The sequence below is a fragment of the Galeopterus variegatus genome, unplaced genomic scaffold, assembly GCF_000696425.1.
Source record: "Galeopterus variegatus unplaced genomic scaffold, G_variegatus-3.0.2 Scaffold1065, whole genome shotgun sequence".
Lineage (NCBI taxonomy): Eukaryota > Metazoa > Chordata > Mammalia > Dermoptera > Cynocephalidae > Galeopterus > Galeopterus variegatus.
The window spans coordinates 45,494-66,726 of NW_007727176.1; the positions used below are offsets into that span (position 1 = coordinate 45,494).

At 60.8% G+C, this 21,233-nt stretch overlaps 2 protein-coding genes across 2 annotated transcripts in view; one reads left to right on the forward strand and one right to left on the reverse strand.

Annotated features, from left to right (window-relative positions):
• The window catches only part of ARHGEF16 (Rho guanine nucleotide exchange factor (GEF) 16), a 19,646-nt gene extending 6,705 nt beyond the window's left edge, over positions 1 to 12,941 (forward strand). Inside the window, exons 3-14 of the mRNA XM_008574552.1 lie at positions 501 to 670; positions 2,137 to 2,193; positions 2,671 to 2,831; positions 5,484 to 5,636; positions 5,788 to 5,917; positions 6,975 to 7,049; positions 7,443 to 7,535; positions 9,389 to 9,540; positions 10,036 to 10,224; positions 11,116 to 11,189; positions 11,771 to 11,872; positions 12,286 to 12,941. Coding sequence (XP_008572774.1) covers positions 501 to 670; positions 2,137 to 2,193; positions 2,671 to 2,831; positions 5,484 to 5,636; positions 5,788 to 5,917; positions 6,975 to 7,049; positions 7,443 to 7,535; positions 9,389 to 9,540; positions 10,036 to 10,224; positions 11,116 to 11,189; positions 11,771 to 11,872; positions 12,286 to 12,425 — 1,496 coding nt within the window. The 3' untranslated portion in view covers positions 12,426 to 12,941. The remainder of the gene's footprint in view (positions 1 to 500; positions 671 to 2,136; positions 2,194 to 2,670; positions 2,832 to 5,483; positions 5,637 to 5,787; positions 5,918 to 6,974; positions 7,050 to 7,442; positions 7,536 to 9,388; positions 9,541 to 10,035; positions 10,225 to 11,115; positions 11,190 to 11,770; positions 11,873 to 12,285) is intronic.
• Positions 12,942 to 19,815: 6,874 nt separating this feature from the next.
• MEGF6 (multiple EGF-like-domains 6) overlaps positions 19,816 to 21,233 on the reverse strand; it is a 113,584-nt gene continuing 112,166 nt past the window's right edge. The window contains exons 36-37 of the mRNA XM_008574553.1: positions 20,706 to 20,753; positions 19,816 to 20,447 (exon numbers count right to left, since the gene is read on the reverse strand). Coding sequence (XP_008572775.1) covers positions 20,383 to 20,447; positions 20,706 to 20,753 — 113 coding nt within the window. The 3' untranslated portion in view covers positions 19,816 to 20,382. The remainder of the gene's footprint in view (positions 20,448 to 20,705; positions 20,754 to 21,233) is intronic.

The window sequence follows — 21,233 nt, forward strand, 5'->3', positions numbered from 1 at the left end:
GCCAGTGGGACCGAGATGAGACCAGTTCACTGCCTGGAGTCTCCAAGGTTGAAAGGGAGCCCAGCGTGGGGAGGGTCGGTGGGGGGTGATGGCTGGGCCTTGCGAGAGCCCAGAGTACCGTGTTTAGTTTGCTGCAGGGTGGGACAGCAAGGACACCCCACAGGGAGGCTGAGGGGAGGTGGCTGGCCCGCTAGGATGGACTGCCCAGTGCCCTGCAGCCCAGCCGAGGACAGGCCCACCCAGAGCCTCCCTCCCCCAGGCAGGCCCAGCCGGCCCCTGCGGGTGCTCTCGTGTGTTAGCTCAGCCCTGGTCTGACGGTGCCACATTCTGCACTGGGCCGCCGCCTGTCTCCTGGGCTCAGCATGCACAGCCATGGGAGCCAGCCCACCCGAGGGGAGCCTGCCCTGGGGGGCTCTGCGCTGCCTGATGCTCTCAGGGGCTCTAGGGGACAAGGCATCCTTGGAGACCCCAGGCCTGCAGGTGACTCTTCCTCCCTCCAGACCCCCGGCTCTATCAGGAGATCCGGGAGCGGGGCCTGAACACCAGCCAGGAGTCTGATGATGACGTGCTCGATGAGCCCTCCAGCCCCGAGGGAGCCCGGAAGGTGGACACCACCATCGTGGTCAAGAGCTACCGACCTGCCCCCGTCACCTGGAGCCAGCTCCCAGAGGTAGGGCCAGGGTGGTGGGTGAAGCTAGCCCAGAGAGGCAGGTGGGGTCACAGGAGGCCACTTGGCCGTTTCTCCTCCCATCCCCGTGATGCCAGCCCCATGCAGCCAGCCCAGGTCCTCCCAGGAAGGGCGAGCAACCTTTCCTGAAACTCCTTGGCTGTTCCCAGCTTGCCCTGGGGGGTCTTCCCCATGTCCCTGCTGGGCTGGCTCCACACCTTGGGGGTGGTCACTGGGAACTCAAGTTTGTCTCTTGCTGTCATAACAGGCGACCTGCTCAGACTGCCCTACAGGGACCCCCTTCCCTGGCTCTGCCCCAGGGAAAGGCTGGAGGGTCTGCGTGGGGAGGCCGTGGGGGAGGGGAGGGCCCAGGGTCTGGGGCCAGGCTTGGTTTCAACACGGCCATGTCCCAGGGCCAAGCCACCCCCTCACTTTCCACATGTGAAAATGGGGGCCTGTCCCCACCCTCCAGAGCTGTTAGGCTCTCAGTGTGTGAGAGGGGCGGCTGCTACCCTACGAGGGCACAGCCAGCCGTGGGTGGACAGACTCGTGACCCTGTCCTCTGAGGGCCATGGGAGGGGACTGCCGTGGAGCGTGGGTGTGTCAGGCAGGCGGGGCCTGGCTCTTTCTCCATCTGCAGTACAATGGGGCTGCTTGTCTGCCATCCTGTGTGGGATGAGGGGGCACAGCACTGTGACCACCCACAGTGCTCCACACTACTGTGTGTTGTGGGACCCTCGGCCGGGGGGGCACCCAGCAAGGGGGTGAGGGCAGGCAGGGAGGCTACCTCTCCATAGATGAAAAGGTCTGGAAGTGCTGGTTGCTGGGTGTGCATGCTCTCCCCTAGTCTGGGGTGGCGTCCAGGATAATGCACTCTGGTGACACTACCTGCGATTCTGACCCCAGCCTGATCAAGCTTGGGAAGAAGAAGGCATGCGGGCTGGTCAGAGGGCAGCGGACGGCACCAGCTGGGGTGGCCGTGGTCCTGCAGAGGGGGCACCTGGACAGTGCAGTGGCCAGCCTGTCCAGGAGTGCTCTGCAGGAACTCAGCATGCTGTGACAGATGAGCCATGCTCTGGCCAAGGCACCCGCCAGCCATGGACCCCCAGGAGGTAGAGCTCTGGCAATGCCACCATGCTGGCACACTGGCGTCACCTGCACCTCTCCAGCAGGGTGCCGATGTGCCTGGTGTCTGTGTCGTGGTCCTGCCCTCCACATTGTCCCTCCCTGGTGGGCTCTGTGCCTCACCATCCTCTGGGAACATCTTAGGGACAAGAGCCCCTCCCCACCTACAGTGGCTGCAGCTGCTCCATGCAGGGCAGCTCTGCCTGGGCCAGCCTGGGCTCCCGCTTCATCTGGGCCTGACTGTCCTCCACGCTGGCTCAGTCCAGCAGAGGGAGGACAGGGCAGAGTTTGGCTCCAGCTTCCAGGACGTGCTGCCTGTAACCCCTGGGCCTGTGTCCCCTCAGGTGGTGGAGTCAGGCATCCTGGACAGGCTGTCCACTGAGGAGCGCAAGAGGCAGGAGGTGAGGCCACGGAGCAGGGGGTGCAGTCTGAGGTGCGGACCACACAGCACCCTGGGGGGATGGGCAGGAGCCACAGGGACGTTGCCACCCACCCACTGGCCGCCTCCTGGGCTGGGCACCGTCGTGATGGCTGAGGGCTTCTCGCCCCCACCCCGTGCCAGGCACTCCCTGAGCCCCTGTGCAGTCCTCAGGGCAGCCTTGGGGTGGGGGCTACCACTACCCGCTTCTGAGATGAGGACGGGAGCCCTGCTCAGTGTCACATAGCTCATGGTAGTCAAGCACAAACCCCAGGACTTGCGGCTCACATCCCCAGGCTCCCAGCCCCATCCAGGGCCTGCCCAGGGACCCACGTCCCCACCTGCCCCTGCCTCCCAGATCACATTCTCTGGTCCCGAGCACTTGTCACACTCATGCCTGGGGGGTGGTGCGTCCAGGCCCCTCTCGGGGGCTGTGCCACATCGTCTCCTCTCGCCGCAGGCCATCTTCGAGATCCTCACGTCCGAGTTTTCCTACCAGCACAGCCTGAGCATCCTGGTGGCCGAGTTCCTGCAGTCCAGAGAGCTGCGGGCCACCATGACGCAGACAGAGCACCACCACCTTTTCTCTAACATCCTGGACGTCCTGAGCGCCAGTCAGAAGTGAGCCCATACCACAGTCTCCCCATTCCATGGTCACCGGGTCTGTGTCCCCCTGGGTCCCAGCTTCTTGGGAGGGGTGCCCTGGAAGGCTGTCACTTCCATGAGGGTCTTGGCAGGCTCTGGGAGAGCCCTAGTCTGCATCTGTGGATGGGATGGTTGTAGCAGCTGCTTGGACAGAGCACGACAACCTCCGAGAGCTGGCCCCAGGGGACAGGTTGGGCACGGGGCATATGGGCGTCCTGGACATTCAAGAGGGGCGGGGCTCTTTTCTGCCTGCTGATGGGCGCATGCCCACCACGACACCAGCACAGAGGGCCCATGACCCAAGTGGGCAGCACCTGCGGGGTACTGACTGGGCAAGAGGCAGCCTCGAGTGGCCGCCCCGGGTCATGTTCGCATAGAGGTGTCTGGTGGCCAACCCAGGCTCTGGTTGCAGGGTGTGGAGGTGGAGGAGGGTGGGCGTGCCGCTGCAGGCCCGCGTGGGGGGTGTGCGCATGCCTGATGAGCGTGCACGCACATGTAATTCCTCGGAGGGCGCAGTTCAGGTGTGCACCTGTGCAGGCTCAGCCCTGCACCTCCCTGTTTCTCAGGAAACCCAGGGCGTCATCCTGCCTCTGAGCCTTGGCCCTGTGGCTGACCCAATGGGGTGGGTGCCTTGGGACCCGTCGCGGACGTGGGTGGGGTCGTAGAGATGGCTGGGTCGTGTGGCGCTGTGCACGTGGGGCTGGGCTGCTGGTTCCTTCAGGACAGTATCAGCCCACCCCTTGCTGAGCCCCACCCAGTCTGCTGCCCATGGGGTGGCCCCCAGGAAGTTTCAGGGCCACGGTGGGGGGTGCTGTCTCATCCCTGGAGACGGGGGCTTCCTGTAGAGCTTCAGTGACTGGTCATGGGAAACTCCCAACCTCTGACTCAGCGGTGGGGGTGTCAGGGGAGGCGGGGGGCATCTGGGATGACGGCTGCCCCTGCCCCAGTGCTGACCCGTGCTGTGCAGACTCCACGTGCTCTGAGTGTGGTCCACTCTGCAATGAGCAGCTGAGCGTTTGCCTCTGACTCCACAGGGCTTCAGACTGGTCATTGCTGTCCCCAGGGTGGGACACTCTGGCCTCCTCTCCCAGATGGGTCCCCGCCGCTCCTGGTCATTCACAGTGCCCCTTCCCCCAGGAATACATGCTATTCTGGATCAGTGGCTGATGGCAGGCTGTCCCAGACCTTTGGAAACCCTTGGAGTCGCCCATGGGAAGTGCTGACCGCCTGGCCTGCCTCTGCACGCACGTGTGGTGGCCTGCATTCAGGCAGCTTGGGCCTACCCCTTCCTCTGGAGTCTTTGTCCACAGGGACCTCCGTTCCTGACATGCCATCCCGTCTGCCAGGGCTTCTCAAGGGCCAGAGGCTCTCAGAATGTTCCCACTTGCAGGAAGCGTGGTCCCCACATGGGTGGAGAGTCCAGCTGGGGCCCAGTGAGCAGGGAGTCCTGAAGAGCCCCTGCCTGCCTGCCAGCTGGGGAAGGGGCTTTTCAGACAGACAGCTGTTGGGGCCTGGAGAGGTGGGTGGGACCTCAGAGTCCAGCAGTCTCGGGGTCTACAGGATGGACTGGAGGCTCCAGCCCTCAGCCTCACACACCAGGCAACCATTGCAGTCCAGCTGGGCCCAGCACAGTGGCAGTGGCAGCCTGTGGCAGCAGAACACTGGGCTGACCCTGGGCCACTCTCTGACTGAGTGTTAGCTCACGTCACCCTCATCACCCTGGACCAAGGCCAGGGTGTGGAGGAGGTGAGGGGTGGCGGTCACCTCCAGGGAGTCTCGCCCCCCCACCCTGGCCTTGACTGCCCGCCCAGAACAGGGTGGGACTCAGTGAAAGTGGATGGTCCATGAAGCCCAGCAGGGAGCTTGCCGGCAGAGCCACCAAGATGTGGGACCTGTCCTTGGAGGCGGGAGACCTCCCTGGTCCCTCAGGGCCCCAGGTGTCACCCCCCCAGTGTGATCAGGAGACAGGCACTTATGTCTCCCTCACTGGTGGCAGTTTCTGTCCTTGAGCTTCTTGCCGGGGCAGGCCCAGGGTGGGTGCTGCTGCCAAGGGCCAGGGCGCGCACCCGGGTATTTCAGATGTAAGGAGCTGCTCTGTCTTGGGGTGTCCATGGGAGAGCTGTGGCTCACAGTGCTCTGCAGTGAGCACTGGCCCAGGCCCTGGCTGAGGTCCCATCGGCTTGGGCAGCCACCCCACCAAGCACCTGCCCCATGTGCCACCGGGAACTTAGCTTGGTTCCTGCCGCGTGTGTGTGTGTGTGTGTGTGCAGGCATGTGCACACCTGCATTGCATGTACATGTGTGCATATGTACGTCTGTATTGTGTGCACACGTGTGTGCATGTGTCCATATGTATTGCGTGTACACACGTGTGGGCATATGCACACCTGTATTCCGTGTGCACACGTGTGTATGCACATCTGCATGATGTGTGTACATGCACTTGTGGCGGTGAACAACCAGGACCCTCACTCTTCACGCCTGCAGGTTCTTCGAGGACCTGGAGCAGCGGCACAAGGCACAGGTGTGTGTGGAGGACATCAGCGACATCCTGGAGGAGCACGCTGAGAAGCACTTCCACCCCTACGTCGCCTACTGCTCCAACGAGGTCTACCAACACGCCTGCAGGTTCTTTGAGGACCTGGAGCAGCGGCACAAGGCACAGGTGTGTGTGGAGGACATCAGCGACATCCTAGAGGAGCACGCTGAGAAGCACTTCCACCCCTACGTCGCCTACTGCTCCAACGAGGTCTACCAGCAGCGCACCCTGCAGAAGCTGACGTGAGTGGGTCATCCCCGGGGTCCCAGGGAGCCTGGGCTTGGGAGACTCTGGCACCTTGGTCTCCTGAAGCACATTCCTGCTTGCAGCCTGGCTTCCGTAGGTTCTGCCTGATTTCTGCACCTGGAGGGACAGCTCCATCCTCTCTTGCAGGAGCAGCAACGCCGCCTTCCGCGAGGTCCTGAGAGAGATCGAGAAGCGGCCCACATGCGGGAGCTTGCCCATGATCTCCTTCCTCATCCTCCCCATGCAGAGGGTGACCCGGCTGCCCCTGCTGACGGATGTGAGTACCCAGCCAGGCATCAGCCCGAGGGAAGCAGGCCTGGGGCAGGGGGCCTGTGGTTGGCCAGCTGTGGGAACTGCGCTGCTGGGGTCCCACCACTGGAGCCCCCACCTTCAGTCGAACGTTGCTCCCTCGTGGCCTTTTCTTCCACACTCTGCCTACCTGTGCTATTCAAACAGCTGTGACGATGATTCTAAGATGACTAATAATCGGTATAGCCCACGGTCGCTACGGTAACTCCTGTCACCCACAGCTCGCTGCACCAGGGCTGCTGCAGCACTGGCGGAACCGTGCTCACTTACGGGTGGTTCATGAGGTTGGCTCACATTGATGAATTGGAACCGGCACACCCAGACCTGCCGATGCCCCTTCCCCAGACCTCCCTGCCGTGGTGGCCCTCCGAGGTCACCCACGCACCCCTCACTCTCCCATTTCTTGGGTGGAGAAAGGAGCTCAGAGGGATTCCCTGGCATGGCCAGTGTGTCGGAGATGCCAGCCCACAGGGCAGAGGGGCTCTGCAGGTGAAGGGTGCACACACGCTTACTCACGTGCATGCACACATGCAGGCACATGCACGCACATATGCAGGCATGTGCACACAGACACATGTGCCAGCATCCGAGCTAAGCCCCCACAGGCTGCACAGGTGCTCAAAGGGTGCTCAGGGGGTCGGCTGCCCAAGACACACAAAACCTTAGACTCTCTGGGACCCCTGGGGAGTGTAGAACTGGGGCTGGCAGAGGAGGATCTCCACTGGCCATTCCCAAGGCCAGACGAATATGGCCAGGGGTGGGAAGAGGTGGGTCCTGGGGCGTGGTGCTGGCTCCCATTCCAACCCAACCTGGCCTGCCCCGAGAGCCCCAGGTGGTGCAGAGGCCACTAGGGGGCTGTGTGCACTGGTGGGGCCCAGCAGGAGCCCTCTGAGGCCCCCCAACTGCCCTGCAGCCACCAGTTGGTGTCTGATGTTGATAGGGGAGCCCCTGCCCCACGAGGGGACAGGCTGCTATGCCTGGGATGTGGGAGAGGCTTGGTGCCTCACATCTTGTGTCCTTTCCAGACACTCTGCCTCAAGACCCAGGGCCACCCCGAGAGGTACAAGGCTGCCAGCCACGCCCTGAAGGCCATCAGTAAGGTGAGGCAGGGATTGGGGCTGAAAAGATGGGGTGTAGGGCAGGGGGCACCGTGTCCACCTCCAGCCCCAACCTCAGTGCCGGACACTCCCACCCCACCCAATGGCATAGACCTGGGGCAGGGACAGTTCTTGGCTTATCCACCCCGAGTTTTTTGTGGCACCGATGGGGAGATGGAAACCCAGATCCAGTGGAGCTCACATAATCGGTGAGCCCATGGCATGGTGGGGGCTAAGGCCAGCCCAGCACCACCATGAGGACAGGCGCTGTGGGCAGGCAGTGGCTGGTAGGCAGGTGAAGCCTGGGTGCACTGGGCAGGGGCACGGCATGCCCGGTGGGGACGGCCCACTCAGTGGGCCAGGCCACGGCTCCCACCAAGCACGCACCCCCTGCAGCTGGTGCGGCAGTGCAATGAGGGAGCCCACAGGATGGAGCGCATGGAGCAGCTGTACACACTGCACACGCAGCTGGACTTTGGAAAAGTCAAGGTAGGTGCCGTGCCGTCCCCAGGCATCCAGTGGCCCGCCTTGGGCACCGCAGGCCTCTCTCAGACCACTCCCCACCTGGCTTTCCCCGTTGTCCTCTGTCTGAGGTCAGGGTTTGCACCCCCGGGGCCTGTGGGCAGGAGGGAGGCTTTGGGAGTGCCTTTGATCTCTCCAGGCCTCAGTTTCCCCATCTGGGAGCATTACTTGTGCACCCCTGCCCCAACTCAGCTTCACAGCCCTCCTGCCGAGGCTGAGTGGGTGGGCAGCTCTCTCTGGCCCTTGCCCCCAGCCCCAGGACTGCATGAGCAGAGGGCAGGCCCAGTCCCTGGGTGATCGAGCCCAGGGGTCAGCAGGTGGCAGGCCCAGTCGGTGGGCTCACCTTGGGCCAGGGCTCCTTGCTGGCCTGTCAGAGGCTGGGTAGGACCTGACTGAGGAGAGAAGGGAACCTCAGGGTTCAGCTCTCAGGTTTCCCTGCGAGGCTTGGATTCGGGGGAAGAGGCAAAATACTTCCAGCCCGGGCCTGGGCCTGGGCAACCCCAAACCCCCTCCCAAGCAGGCAGGGCTCAGACCTCTGCCCCCACGACCCCACAGACTGGCCTTGTCCTCGTGTTGTCCAGGGTGGCCCCAGTGGCCACCCCTGCAGGTGGACATGCCTGGGCCTCTTGTTCTGCTGCCCTGTCCACTTTTGCCCTTTTGCCCTTCACAGGTGCCCTGGTTTGGGTGATAAGTTAGAGGCTGCCATAGGTCAGGGCCACTGAGTAGGAGCGAAGGGCTCAGAGGTCCCGGCAAGGGGAGGGGCCCCTTGGATGGGCCAGGGTGGGCTTCATGGAGGAGGTGTCAGGGTGGTGACCTCCAGCCGCTGTCGCTGAGCCCACACCCCACGCAGGCCATGTGCTCGGCTCCTGATCTTCTCGCGTCTGTGGTGCGGTACAGATCCCAGGCCTGAGCAGGGCTGATCCCAGGCCCGGCAGACCCCGAGTGGGGCTCCCAACCCCCGTGGTCTCAAAGTTGGTGCTTCAGATGGGCAAGGGGGCTGGGGAGAGCAGGTGGATCCAGGTGGGGGAGCGGCAGGGGTAAAGGCTCAGAGGTGGGAGGCGCTGGGGTTCAGAGTCCGCAGTGGGTGGGGGTGTCGAGACCTGTGTTTGGGGACAGGCAGGGCTGTGCACATTTCTGCTCTAAAGGCTCAGAGGTGGGAGGCGCTGGGGTTCAGAGTCCACAGTGGGTGGGGGTGTCGAGACCTGTGTTTGGGGACAGGCAGGGCTGTGCACATTTCTGCTCATTCTTGCTCTGCCCACCCGTCCCCCCATCTTTGTGATCCCTCCACCCCCACCCAGCTCCACCAACTTAGCACCAGGTGGGGCAGGGGACTCTGTGAATCGGGGCTCAGGAAGGCCCCTAGACACCAGAATGTGGCCGTCCTGAGCAGGCTGGCTCTTCCCACCCTGGCGCCAGGCCTGACCAGGCCATTGCTCCCAGGAGCTGCTGAGTCTGTGGGCAGAAGCCATTGCCTGCCCCACACTGAGGCGAGGGGCGCGTGGAGCCTTCCCCAGGACTGGCCTCTGCTTGGGTGGGACGTTCATTGGGTGCCCAGCAAGCCCATGGGCCTGGCTGGAGGCTGGCCGGGCTGTGCTGGGCTGCTGGGCAGCGTCTGGGCCCAGGCCTGGTGGAGCTGGCACCTGTCAGCCGACCGAACAGCCTTTATTTATGGCCTGGACACATCCCGTTGTCCCCTCCTCTGTCCAGCCCCGATGGGGATGGCCCGCTGGTCACCCAGTTCCTGGGGGCAACCATCGATCCCCACCCATCCTCGCCCCCCACCAGGGGACTTGTTCACCCCTCTGGCTCTGTCCCCCCAGTCCCTCCCGCTGATCTCTGCCTCCCGCTGGCTGCTGAAGCGTGGGGAGCTCTTACTGGTGGAAGAAACTGGGCTTTTCCGGAAAATTAGCAGCCGGCCGACATGTTACTTGTTCCTGTTCAATGACGTCCTGGTGGTCACCAAGAAGAAGAGGTGGGCCCTGCTCCATGAACACTGGGCTGTGGGTCAGGAGGAGTGTGAGGGAGCCGGCCTGAGCCCTTCCAGCCTCAGAGTTGGGGTCTAAGCAATACGGGGCGACCAGGTGACTTTCACTGTGCCAGCTCTGGCTTCTGCCTGGGGACCTGGGTCTGCTTGCCCAGGCCATGAGGAGGACCTCAAGGCTCATGGCCTCTGTTCCTCGGGCTCAGGGAGCTCTCGGGAGCATCCAGGTGGCTGCTGGGCTCCAGCTGCTGCAGGGGGGCAGGGGGGAGCCTGACCAGGTGACTTTCACTGTGCCAGCTCTGGCTTCTGCCTGGGGACCTGGGTCTGCCTGCCCAGGCCATGAGGAGGACCTCAAGGCTCATGGCCTCTGTTCCTCGGGCTCAGGGGGCTCTCGGGAGCATCCAGGTGGCTGCTGGGCTCCAGCTGCTGCAGGGGGGCAGGGGGGAGCCGGGCTACTGTGTCCCACTGACCACCAGCATCCTACAGCGACGACAGCTACATGGTGCAGGATTACGCCCAGATGGACCACGTTCAGGCAGAGAAGCTGGAGCCCTCGGAGCTCCCACTGCCAGGGGGCGGCAACCGCAGCTCGTCCGTGCCCTACCCCTTCCAGGTGACCCTGCTGCGCAACAGCGAGGGGCACCAGGAGCAGATCCTGCTCTCGACAGACTCCGCGTAAGAGGGGCTTGCGGGGGGGACACCCGAGGCCCACGCGCACGCCAGCTCCCCAGGGACAGTCTGTCTGCTCAGCCACGTCTGTTATCCCACAACCGTTTCCGAGCACTTTCGTGTGGCAGGCGCTGCATAGGTGAACAGGCAGAACAAAACAGAAACAGCCCATCCTTGTGGAGTCTGCGTCCCTGGAGGGGACACACACCAGCAGATAACCAGAAGGGAGTGACAACTAGGAAAAAAGGAAGGAGGGAAGGGGGCAGGGGCCACTAGGGAAGGCCTCCTGGGCAAGGTGACATTTGGGTCAAAACCCAAAGGAGAGGAGGGATGGAGGCTGGGGACGCTGGGGGAGGGGCATATAGCAGAGCCACAGCCGTGCAAAGGCTCTGAGGCAGCGGCGCCCTGCCACAGAGCAGCACTGTGGACAGCCAGCGGGGCAGGAGCACAGGGGACGGGGCAGGTCAGGACAGGAGGGGCGGGCCCAGTGCATTGAATGGGTGCAGGCACCGAGTAGGGGCTCTGTGGACCCCTGTGGAAGGAAGGCACGAGGGTGGGCCCGTCTCCATGTTCCCGCCCAGCTCCCCTGTGACCATGGCCATCACTGGGCCCCTTTCCAGGCAAGGAAACTGAGGCCGAGTGTGTCATAGCAAGCTGACAGGCCGGGAGTGCAGGCCCAGTGCCAGGGACGGGGTCGCCTGGGACTGGCAGTCTGCGACCTGGGCGTGCAGCGGCCACCTGGCTCTGACCTGGAGCACGGATGACTTGGGGCCGGCGCTCTTCGCTTTCCCCACCCCCAATTTTCTCACCGTGCCCCCCGAGGATGGGCATCTGAAGCCAGGGGACAGGTGGCGGGGTCAGCCGTGAGGCCTTACTCACGCTCTCTCTGGCCCCCAGGAGTGACCGGGCCCGGTGGATCACGGTGCTGACATACAGGGAGAGGGAGGCGCAGGGCCCCACCAGCAAGGGAGGTGAGTGCTGGTGGGGGTGGGCCTTCTGCCCCGACCAGATCTGTCCACCAGGGGACTAGCCCAGGAGAGGGGAGTCCACCTCACAGGACCCCACCCCCAAGTACATGTGCCCACCTGTGCACACAGACCCAGCTCTGTTCTTGGGTTCCCTCTCTCAGGAGGCCTCGCCCTCTATGCAACAGAGACAGAACACTGTCCGTGCCCAGTAGCTAGGGGAAACTGAGGCCACAGGGGCAGAGCAGGGTGGCACATAGATCTTTCGCTCCTAGCTCTGGCCCTGCTCTGTCCCTCTTAGGGGTGGGAGTGCCCTCTGCCCGAGGTGGGTGCTTTGGCCCCAAAAGCAGGAGGACTTCTCCTACAGCCTCTGGAGGGGCCCTGCATTAGCCTGAGGGAAGCTGCCACCTGTCCCCATGCTGGGACACCCGGGTGCCTTCCCAGGCCCCCCTGAGACCCAGCCCTGGGGGAATGTGTCTGCTGGAGGCTGTTGGGAGGTGGAGCCCTGCCTGCCTCTGGGCTGCGGAGAGCTCCCAGCCCACCCAGCCCTGGGCAGCCTGTCACTGACGCCCGCTCCCCCTGCACAGACTTGCCCCAGGTGGAGATCACCAAGGCCTACTTTGCCAAGCAGGCAGACGAGATCACACTGCAGCAGGCAGACGTGGTCCTGGTCCTGCAGCAGGAGGATGGTGAGCCTGGGGTGTGGGCAGGGGGACAGGCAGGCTCTGAGTGACAGTCAGGGTGAAGGTCCAGAGGTCACCGAGGTGCAAGGTGACCCGTGTGTGCCCACAGCCTGCCTCCTCCCTCAAAGACTTCATCAGGGAGGACTCGTGTTCCTGAGTTGTAGGATCAAAATGTCGTGAGTGGGGAGGATGGGGTGTCCATGCTCTCCTGGGGGTCCCCATTCCACCAGGGCCCCAGCAGGTGCCCGCACAGGCCAACAGGGCTGTGTCCTCAGCCTGGGGCCATGCTGGGTGGGCTGAGCTCAGCCCTGACACCTTCTCAGGGACCCAGCACCTGCTCAGAGGGGATGGGGGCATGGGCGTCAGGGCCTGGGTGCCATAGCCTTTCTCTCACCCCTTCTGCCCCTGTTGGGGTTCAGGGTGGCTCTACGGCGAGAGGCTTCGGGATGGAGAGACGGGCTGGTTCCCCGAGGACTTCGCACGCTGCATCACCAGCCGTGTGGCTGTGGAGGGCAACGTGCGCAGGATGGAGCGGCTACGGGTGGAGACGGACGTGTAGCCTGTCACTCGGGCACCACGAGAGCCAGTCTGAGGCCCCCAACCAGCAAGTGGCTGTGCCTGGTTCAGCGAGTGTGGTGGGCCCTTGCCAAGAGCCCCCGGCTGCAGCGCTGGGCTCTGGACACTTCACAGGAGGAGGACCTTACCTGCCCCCAGGGAGCATCCTCTCTGCAAGCTCTTGGGGCCACACCAGCCCTGACCCCAGGCCAAGTCCCCAGGAGGAGCCGAGCCCAGCCCCTCCCCCAGCTCCTGGCCACTGTGCCGCACACCCTCCTGTGCATGCATGGGTCAGCTGCACCCTGGGTGACAGTGATAGGGGACAGCCAATGCTATCAGCAAGGACAATGTGGGGCCATCTCCCTCCCGCACCACTCCTACCTACAGCAGGACAAGAAGGGCCCTGAGTGCTTCGAGAAGTGTTCTGAGAGGAGGTTCAGCCAGAGGGAGGGACCTTGCAGTGCCAGTAGGGAACTGTCAACTATGCGACTTCCAAAGACATTAAAGTATTTCTTCAACACTTGGATTTCCACAGTGAATCTGAGCCCAAGCAAAGACCATGACAGTCTGTGTCCCAGGGAAATTGCCAAGGTGCCGTGCGCTGGGCCTGGGCCCCCCCATGTATGGTCCCCGATGCTTGTCCTTGGCTCTGGCACATCTGTCCATCGGCGAGAGCTCCCTGGGGCTGGAGGCAGCCCCACCCCCACAGGCCTCCCCTCCTAGCCCGTCTCCTCCTGGGACCTGCAGGCAGGAGAGGCAGCCCTGAGCTGGTCAGCCGGCCTGGGCTAGGCCAGGTGGGAGGAGTGGTCCCCGGCCTGCGAGGAAGCCCCTGCCAGCCTTCCCGAGCTCCATGCCAGTGGGTGCTTCTGCCTCTCGGCTTAGGGAGTGCTGTCATGGGGATGGGGGCTCCCAGATATGCCTGAGAATCTGCCCTGATCCACCGGGGACTGCGGCTTCTATAGGAAATTCAGGGATGTGTCTCCCTCACCCAGACATGAGCCAGATATGGTGATGTTGGGAGGCCACCCTCCGCGTCCCCAGCCCTGGCACCGCTGCAGGACCAGGTGCAGGAGGGAGCGGAGTCGGCCTGGACCAGTGGGAGGGGGCTGGGCCAGGGGCTGAGTGAGGGGGAGCTGCTCTAAGCCAAGCCCACTGAGCCGGGGTGGGGTGGGGTGGGGAGTTCTGCACCAGGAGGGAGGTCCAGCTCCTCTCCTCACGGCCTCTGGCAGCCTGAGCAGGGCCATCCTGGGAAGGTGGGGGCTTTGGTCAGAGGCCACTTAGCAGGAAGGTGCAGGGCCAGGGCTCAGGGAAAGGCATATGGTCAGGGGGTTGAGCCACATGAGATGGGGCCCAGCCCTCCCACTGCCCAGATGGATGGAGATCTCTGGCCTCAATCTTCCCACCTGTGAGCTGGGTTGACTCCCTGCTCTTTTCCTGGAGCTGCTGTGGGGCAAGGTGGCGGCTCAAGGGGGAGGGTGCGTGAGTGCGCGTGTTTGGCAGGAGCAGGCGGGCAGCATCTGTGTGTAAACAGCTGCCCCGTAGTCCTCCTGCTCCTTCTCCCCGCTGACCCCCGAGGGTCCGGGTCAGGCAGGGGCAGGGTGGCCCACCGTCCCTCCCCTGCCAGGTACCTGTTCCATTAACACAGCAAAGTGGGTTTGGAAAGCTTTGGAGATGGTTTCCTGTGACTCTGTAGCCAGGTGACCTAGGGCAGGTGACTCAGTCTCTAGGCTTCAGTTTTTGTCTGTTAAAGCATCCTCCACCTCATCAGCAAGGGAGCAAGATGCTGCCCCTGGAGGAGGGAGGACGGGCCCTGGGCCCTGGGGGCGGCTGCGCTGCTCAGGGCAGGAGACCCCTCCAGGCAGAGTCAGCGCAGGGCCCAGGCCACAGAGAGGCCTTGGGGGCCCAGGCAGGGGTGGAGTCCATGGAGAAGAGGAGCACAAGAGGTGCTGGCTGGAGCCCCTCCAAGGGCCTCTGCTTAGCCTGCAGCCCAGTCCTGGCTGGTCCAGGTGTTGTGACCCCCTCAACAGGACAGGGCCAGTATGGACCCAGTGGGACTGTCATCCACCTCCCAACTGGAGGCTGCCTGACTGAGAGCCTGTCTCCTTCTAGATGAGCTGCTCCTCTAAGGACCTCACACTGTCCTTTCAGTGTTGGGTGCCCAGGTGGCACTTCCCTGTCTGTGGAGGACCTTGCCACACCGGCTCAGCAGGCCCAGCCCCTCCTCCTGTCCAGCTGCATGGCCCAGGCACGCTTTTGTCCTGTACAGACTGTCCTTTTGCCAACGGAGAAACTGAGGTCCCAAAACCCTCTACCCACTGCTGGGGTCAGTGTGCTTGCAGGGGGCCTCTGACGCTTCTAAAGACACCAGCCTACCCCAGCAAAGCCTGTGCCCAAAGGGGCCCCAGTGGGACCAGAAAGCCGAGGTGTCCAATGTTCCAGCCTTGCCTCAGGGGCACCTTGGTGACTGTGTGTCTGCAGGGCAGTGGGGAGTGGGGGGCTGGTGCTGGGGCCTTGCACCTGAGCCCCTTCCCCAAGGCCACCCTGGCTGGGGAAGCCAAGGCCGGGCCGAGGGCTGTGGTCCTTCATCTCAGCAAACCTCACTGCCCAGCCCTAAGTGGGCAGAGTGGACAGTGGCTGGTTCTAGGTGGGCACCCACCCCAGCACCCTCTGGGAGGTGGGAGCAGGAGGCATGCGCTTCACAGGAGCAGAAAAGCAGGGCCTGAGCAGCCACGCCAGCAAGTCCAGAAGTGCCAGAGCCCCAGCCCAGGCCTCCTGTGCCTTCATCCAGGCACAGGGTTGAGTCCATCCGCAGCCAGGCCAGGAGGCCCACGGGAGCGTCTCCTTTTGCTCCCGCTCCTCCGCCTTCACCCCCCCACGTGTTATGTCCCCAAACCCAAGGGTGTCCCTGTACACTCGTGTCCTTTTATGGAGCGGTGATTCCATAAAGGGTGTGTGTGCCTATCTCCGCCTCTCATCTCACGCAACACCGTCATGGGATCTACCTGTGCCACTGTCTGCACATCTGGCTCGTTGTTCCTAATCTCTGCAGAACATTCCAGAGCCTGCACTGCCCTGGACTTGTCCTTTCTGCTAACTGGCGCCTGACGCCCTCTACCGCCAGCCACGCAGTCGTGCACCCTCCTCACGTGCCCTCCGGTGGCCGTGGGCTGGGACCTCAGGGCATTAGACGCACTAAGTGCAGCAGGCTCCAGGGCTGTCCCCAGGGGTCCCTCATTCCCCGTGCTTCACTTAGAACGCTCTGACCCTCTAACTTTTGCCCTCGTGGGAGTAAAGCCATATTCCAGGGTTCCGAGTTGCAGATCTCTGGTCCTGGCAGGACCGTCCTCTCCTTACTCTGGCTGGCCATTCGGTCACCATGACTTCTGCTCACTTCCTGTGTCCATCGTTCTGTGTACCGAGTAAAGCCATATTCCAGGGTTCCGAGTTGCAGATCTCTGGTCCTGGCAGGACCGTCCTCTCCTTACACTGGCTGGCCATTCGGTCACCATGACTTCTGCTCACTTCCTGTGTCCATCGTTCTGTGTACCCATTGTCCATATCAGACCCTTGACCATTTTAGACGTTGCTGATCGTGCTCCCAGCTGCCACCTGTTGACTCCGTTGATGGGCCTTTCATTCAAAACTGGAATTGCATCCGATCTAAGGACTGGGGGTGGGTGACATTATTACATCACATTCATCCCCCCCACCCCATTGTCTTCCTTTTTCAGGTCCCCTTCATAAGCCTTTAAAACCTCTACTGAAAGAGTTAAGCAAATGAGGAAACTTTCTTCAGATGCATTCCCATACATTTATGGGTCTTGCTGCCACGTTGGACGGTGTTGCACATCTAGTTGGTTGTTGCTGGTGTTGAAGAATTACTGGGTTTTGTAGGTTTTGTGAAATTTATGTATTTTATGTTATTTTATTGCCAACCTTGTTGAATTCTCATTAGTTGTAACAATTGGTCTGTTGACCCTTTTGAGTCTTCTACAGGGGGCATCCTGTCCCCTGAAAACCATCGTGGGTTTTCTCTTCCCTGCAGATCCTCTCACCTCCAGTTTTTTTCTCCTCTGACATCACTGCTTAGGGCCTTCCGAGCTCTGCTGAGATGGGGGAGGAATGACCATATGCAGACATCATCTTCTGATGCTTGACCCTCTCGGGGATTTACCCCTGCAACGACGTTGACCGAGCCCACCCACATCCAGGCCCAGGTTCCAGCATGAAGCAAGCAGTGCCCCTGCCTCCTCAGACCTAATGGGGAAGGCTGGTCAACCACGAGCTCTGGGATGTAATGTCAGGGCTGTGCAGAACAGTAACCGTGCAATCAGGACCAGGTGACGGTGCTGGAATCGTTTGAACAGACCTAAATTCACTGGTTTCTCCACTAAACATGACGCTTGCACACAACCACTGTCAAGAAAGTTCCCTTCTGTACCCAGTTTTCCAAGAATTAAAATCCTAAACAGGTGTTGAACTCTGTTGAATGTTCTTTTTGCTCTGATCAGGACAATCGTCTGGTTTCTCTTCTCCCCGGATACATGGACACATTTTCTGATGTTAAACTGTCCTTCCATTTGACCAAGCCCAATCCCCATTTGATCAACTTGATAACATTTTTAAATACTTTTACTCGAATAGCTAATGCTTTATGTAGGATTTTTGCGTACATGCCATGGTGCTTGTACCGTCCCCACCTGGTTTTAGAACCATGTTCTATACAGGCCTCATGAAATGAGGTGAGGTGCTTTTCCTGTTTAAAGTTTCTGGAACACATCGTATTAGATAGATTCAGTGTCTTGAACGTCAGGTACACCATGCACCCCAGCATCTGTGCCAGGGTGGGGTTTACAGGGGCTGGTGGCAGAGGGAGATGCAGGCAGATCTCTCATTATTACTTGCATTTACTTCAACTACTGGTTCGTTCATGTTTTTAAATATCTACTTATCCCAATCCTGACATTTTACGCCTTCCCAAAAATCTATCCATTTTCCTAAGTTTTCAAAGTTATTGGTACCGATTTGTTCATAATATTCTTTTTTTTATGTGTTACTCTCTATTGTGTCTGTAGTTAATTCTTCCTTCTTCTGTATATATTTTTTTCTTGCTTCATGTTTAAAAACTCGTCAGTCTTGCTAGTTTTTTTATTAGTCTTCAAAGAAAGAAATTGGGTTTTCTTAAATGTTTCTCCATTTGCTGAGTGTAAAGCTTATATACATAGATACAAAGGTGTACATACATGAATAAACCATATAAGTATGAACACACATGGAGCATGGGTGGAGGCTGGTCCACATTTTTTCATCGCTGCGTCTTGTTTGTTCAACCCGTTGGTTTTTGTAAAGAGCTTGTTAAAATCACCAGCTAAAATTATTTACTTCTACCTGTTACGTCCAACACTGCTCTATAAATGTGTGTGTGTGTGTGTGTGTGTGTATAAATGTATAGACACAGGCTTTTCACCCTGAAATAGAAACGCCCGCCCCGGCCAGCTTTCCTTTGCATGTTTCTTTGTCCGTCCTTCGAGTATAACTTTTGTGGTCAAGATACTGTCGATTATATTTTTAATGCAGTCTAGGGGTCTGTTTTTCAATCATCGATTGTAACCATTTTACATTAGATTTATTACCCTATTTTCTCTTTATTATGCTCTGTTTTCCCTCCTTTCCCGCCTTCCATTGGACAGATTAAATTTCCCGCGGACCGTGTAGATGCGGAGCATCCTCGTGGCTACTTCTCTCTCATTAATCTGCACTTAGGCTTCTGCCTTAGCACTTTCTGCAGCTGGTCACCGTCCACATCTTCCACCGAGCAGGACGAGGGTCACCTCCCTGTGGTGAGACCGTCTGAGGCTCCCATTGTAGAGTAATAGGACTATTTCGATTCTCTGCGAGTGGCTGGGCCACATGGGAGATGTGGGACTTCGTCCCCCACAGCACTCTCTGGGTTTCTCTCCCTTCCTGCTGGAGAACTTTTTCTAAGATCATTTTCAAATCAGGTTTTTGTGGTAAATGTACTGAGAGGCCTTGGAGACTGTGTGTCGGTGATAGTTTAGCAGGACATAAAATTCAGGTTTCAAAACTGTTGTCTTCAGCCCCCAGAAGATAGAACATGGCTGTTTTCTGGCTTCTGGTGTTTCTCTTGTAAAGTGTAATGTCAGGCTGGTTCCCATCCCTCTTTTCTCCTCTGGGCACTTTAGAATTTCTCTTAGCTGCGGATGCTCTTAAAGTTCTGTGGACCGTGGCTTTTCCATTTGTGTTTTGTTTGCCCTGTGCGCCCTTCCAGCCTGAGACCGCTCTGCAGATCTGGGAAGGCCTGTTCGCCCGCTTCATGCCAATGGCGCCTTCCTTCTTGAGGACCTCAGCCGGATGGATGCTGATCGACACTTCCTTCACCCCCGTCGGTTAGTCTCGCTTTTGTGTGCTCTCTCTTGAGTCCTCTCTGCTGCCTCCCGAGCTGGAAATCCGTTACCGAGGGGTTTCCGCTCTCCCGTCCGTGGGACGCGCCCCTTCGCCTTGCACATTTTCCATGCCCAGGCTCCACAACCGCGTCTTTGCAGTCTGTTCCACGTCACGTTTCCACTCTGCCACCCCTTATCCCTGCATTGACTTCAGAGTCTTAATACTTTACTTTGGAGTCTGCTTGGCTTTCTCTACTGTATGTCATTCCCTTGTCGTCTGTCTGTCTAGGGTCACCAAGCCCATTGGGATCCTCCCCGTACCCCTCAGGTGCCCCTGGGAGTATCAGCTACCTTGACTGGTGTTGGAGGGGAGGGGAGAGGGGGCTACAGCCCAGACCGAAGGGGGCTTTCTTCGGGTGGGAGGTGGAGGCAGAGTCTCAGGGCAGTGTCCATGTCACAGTTGGGTCCAGCCCGCTCCACTGGCCACCACCCTCTGGAGAAGCCCCGCACCCCCCACCTGTGCTCTGCGTGCCACCCTTCCAGGTGACCTCTGCCTTGGCCCGTGAGCACCACCCCCTCAGGAGGATGGCCTGTCCCCCCTCCGCCACCACTGCTGAGGCTGGTGTAGGGCAGGTGGGAAAAGCTGAACTCAGGTCGGCCCTGTGCAGGCTGCTCTCCACACCAGCCCTGCCCTTGGGGCCCTGCCCTCCTTCCCCTGGGCCATTCTCCCCACAGGCATGTCCTGGGACTGGCCCCTTTCTAGGGCTCAGGTGCATCTGAGCCATGAGCGGGCTTTGCTGACCCATCAGCCCAGCCTGGGACAGCCCCAAAGTTCTCCTCTCCAGCACGGGAACTTGACTCTGAGGCACCTCCATCCCTGGGAAGGGCCGGGGGACCTTGTCTGGGCCTCACTGGTCCAGGGAGAGATTCCTGTTCAGTGCCCCAGGGAGGAGCCGTGCGGAACCAGCATAACACAGCACACACACAGGCCACAGGGAAGCCACTACTCCTTTAACTTACTAGGCATCACACAGTACCTGAGCCTGCAGCCTGGAGACCCCTCACGGCCCTGCAGACCTGTTTGTGGGCAGGAGATGGAGGGGCAGCTTCCAGCCAACCCAGGGCTGCGGCGGGCTTGCACAGCTGCCCACGAACACCTCCACATAAATAGGGGCCGGGCTGCGTTTCCGGGTCTGCAGCGGCTGAGCTGCAGCAGTCCCAGGCCTAGCACCAGAAGAACCTGCTCAGAGGGCGGGGGCCCCACACCTGCCCTCAGTCCTGGGGCTGCAGGGAGGGGCAGGGCTTCCTCAGCATGTTCTGCTGCCCTGTGCAGCCATGTAGCCGAGGCCTGTCCACTCGCTGGGGTTCTGCAGAGTTCCAGGCAGGGCTCCTTCCTCACGGCCACACAACCCTCACCGAGCCAGAGGCTGAACAGCTGTCCACAGCCCTTTGGAGAGAAGAGCGGGGCCAAGAGTCCTGGGCCCACGGAGTCCCTCCTTAGTTGTCACCAAAGCCTGGGTCCCTTCGGGCTGGAGCCCAGAGGCAGGGCCCCCTCAGCTAGTGCCTTGACGCCCTACTGCTGAGCCCAGATGCTGGTCTGCTGGAGGGTGGGTGTGTGGCCACTGTGGGACAAAGAGAAAGGATGGTCAGTCCAGGGTGGAGTAGAGTCTGGAAACAGCCAGGGGCCTGGGCCGACACCTCACACCTCACCCTTCCCCTCAGCAGCTAAGCCCAGAGGAGGGAAGAACAGCCCACCCCACCCTCACAGCTGTGGCCCCAGCCCCCATCTCTGAGATCCTGATTCCAGAGGTCCCCCAGCAGCAGGAACACCCACTGCCCTGTTGGCCCGTTTTTTGGACTTAACCATGACACCACCTTACCTGGGCCCTGGGCTCGGGATGGGCTCTCGGGGAGCTGGGGGGGGCCACCTGAAGGGGCACAGACAGGAGGTCACATTAGTACCCCACTCTAGGGTGGGCAACAGTTAACGGGGCAGCAAGGCCTAACCCTGCCCCAGCCTGCAGGGACCCCACTTCCCCCAGCAAGCCTCTTCCCCCATCCCACTCCTGTGCGAATGCGGGAGCCAGTCCCTCTGCCCAAATGAACATGCCCAGCCCTTCCCTTCCCCAGGCAGCAGGAGAGGTGGGAGGCGTGGTTTGGGGGCTGGATGGGGAGGGGCTTCACCCAAGTCCAAGCCAAGTCCACTCCAGGGCAGCAGCAGGGCTCAGGACCCCTGACAGCCAATGAGGCCCTGCCCATGGGGCCCAGGCTCCATAGACCTCCAGCTAAATGCCACGGCCCTGCCCGTGGTTGGCCAGTCAGCCTGTGGTGCAGTGCCACACTCGACCACCAGATGCCGCTGTGGACAGCATCTGCCACCAGCTGCAGCCTCACCCCCCCCCCCCCCC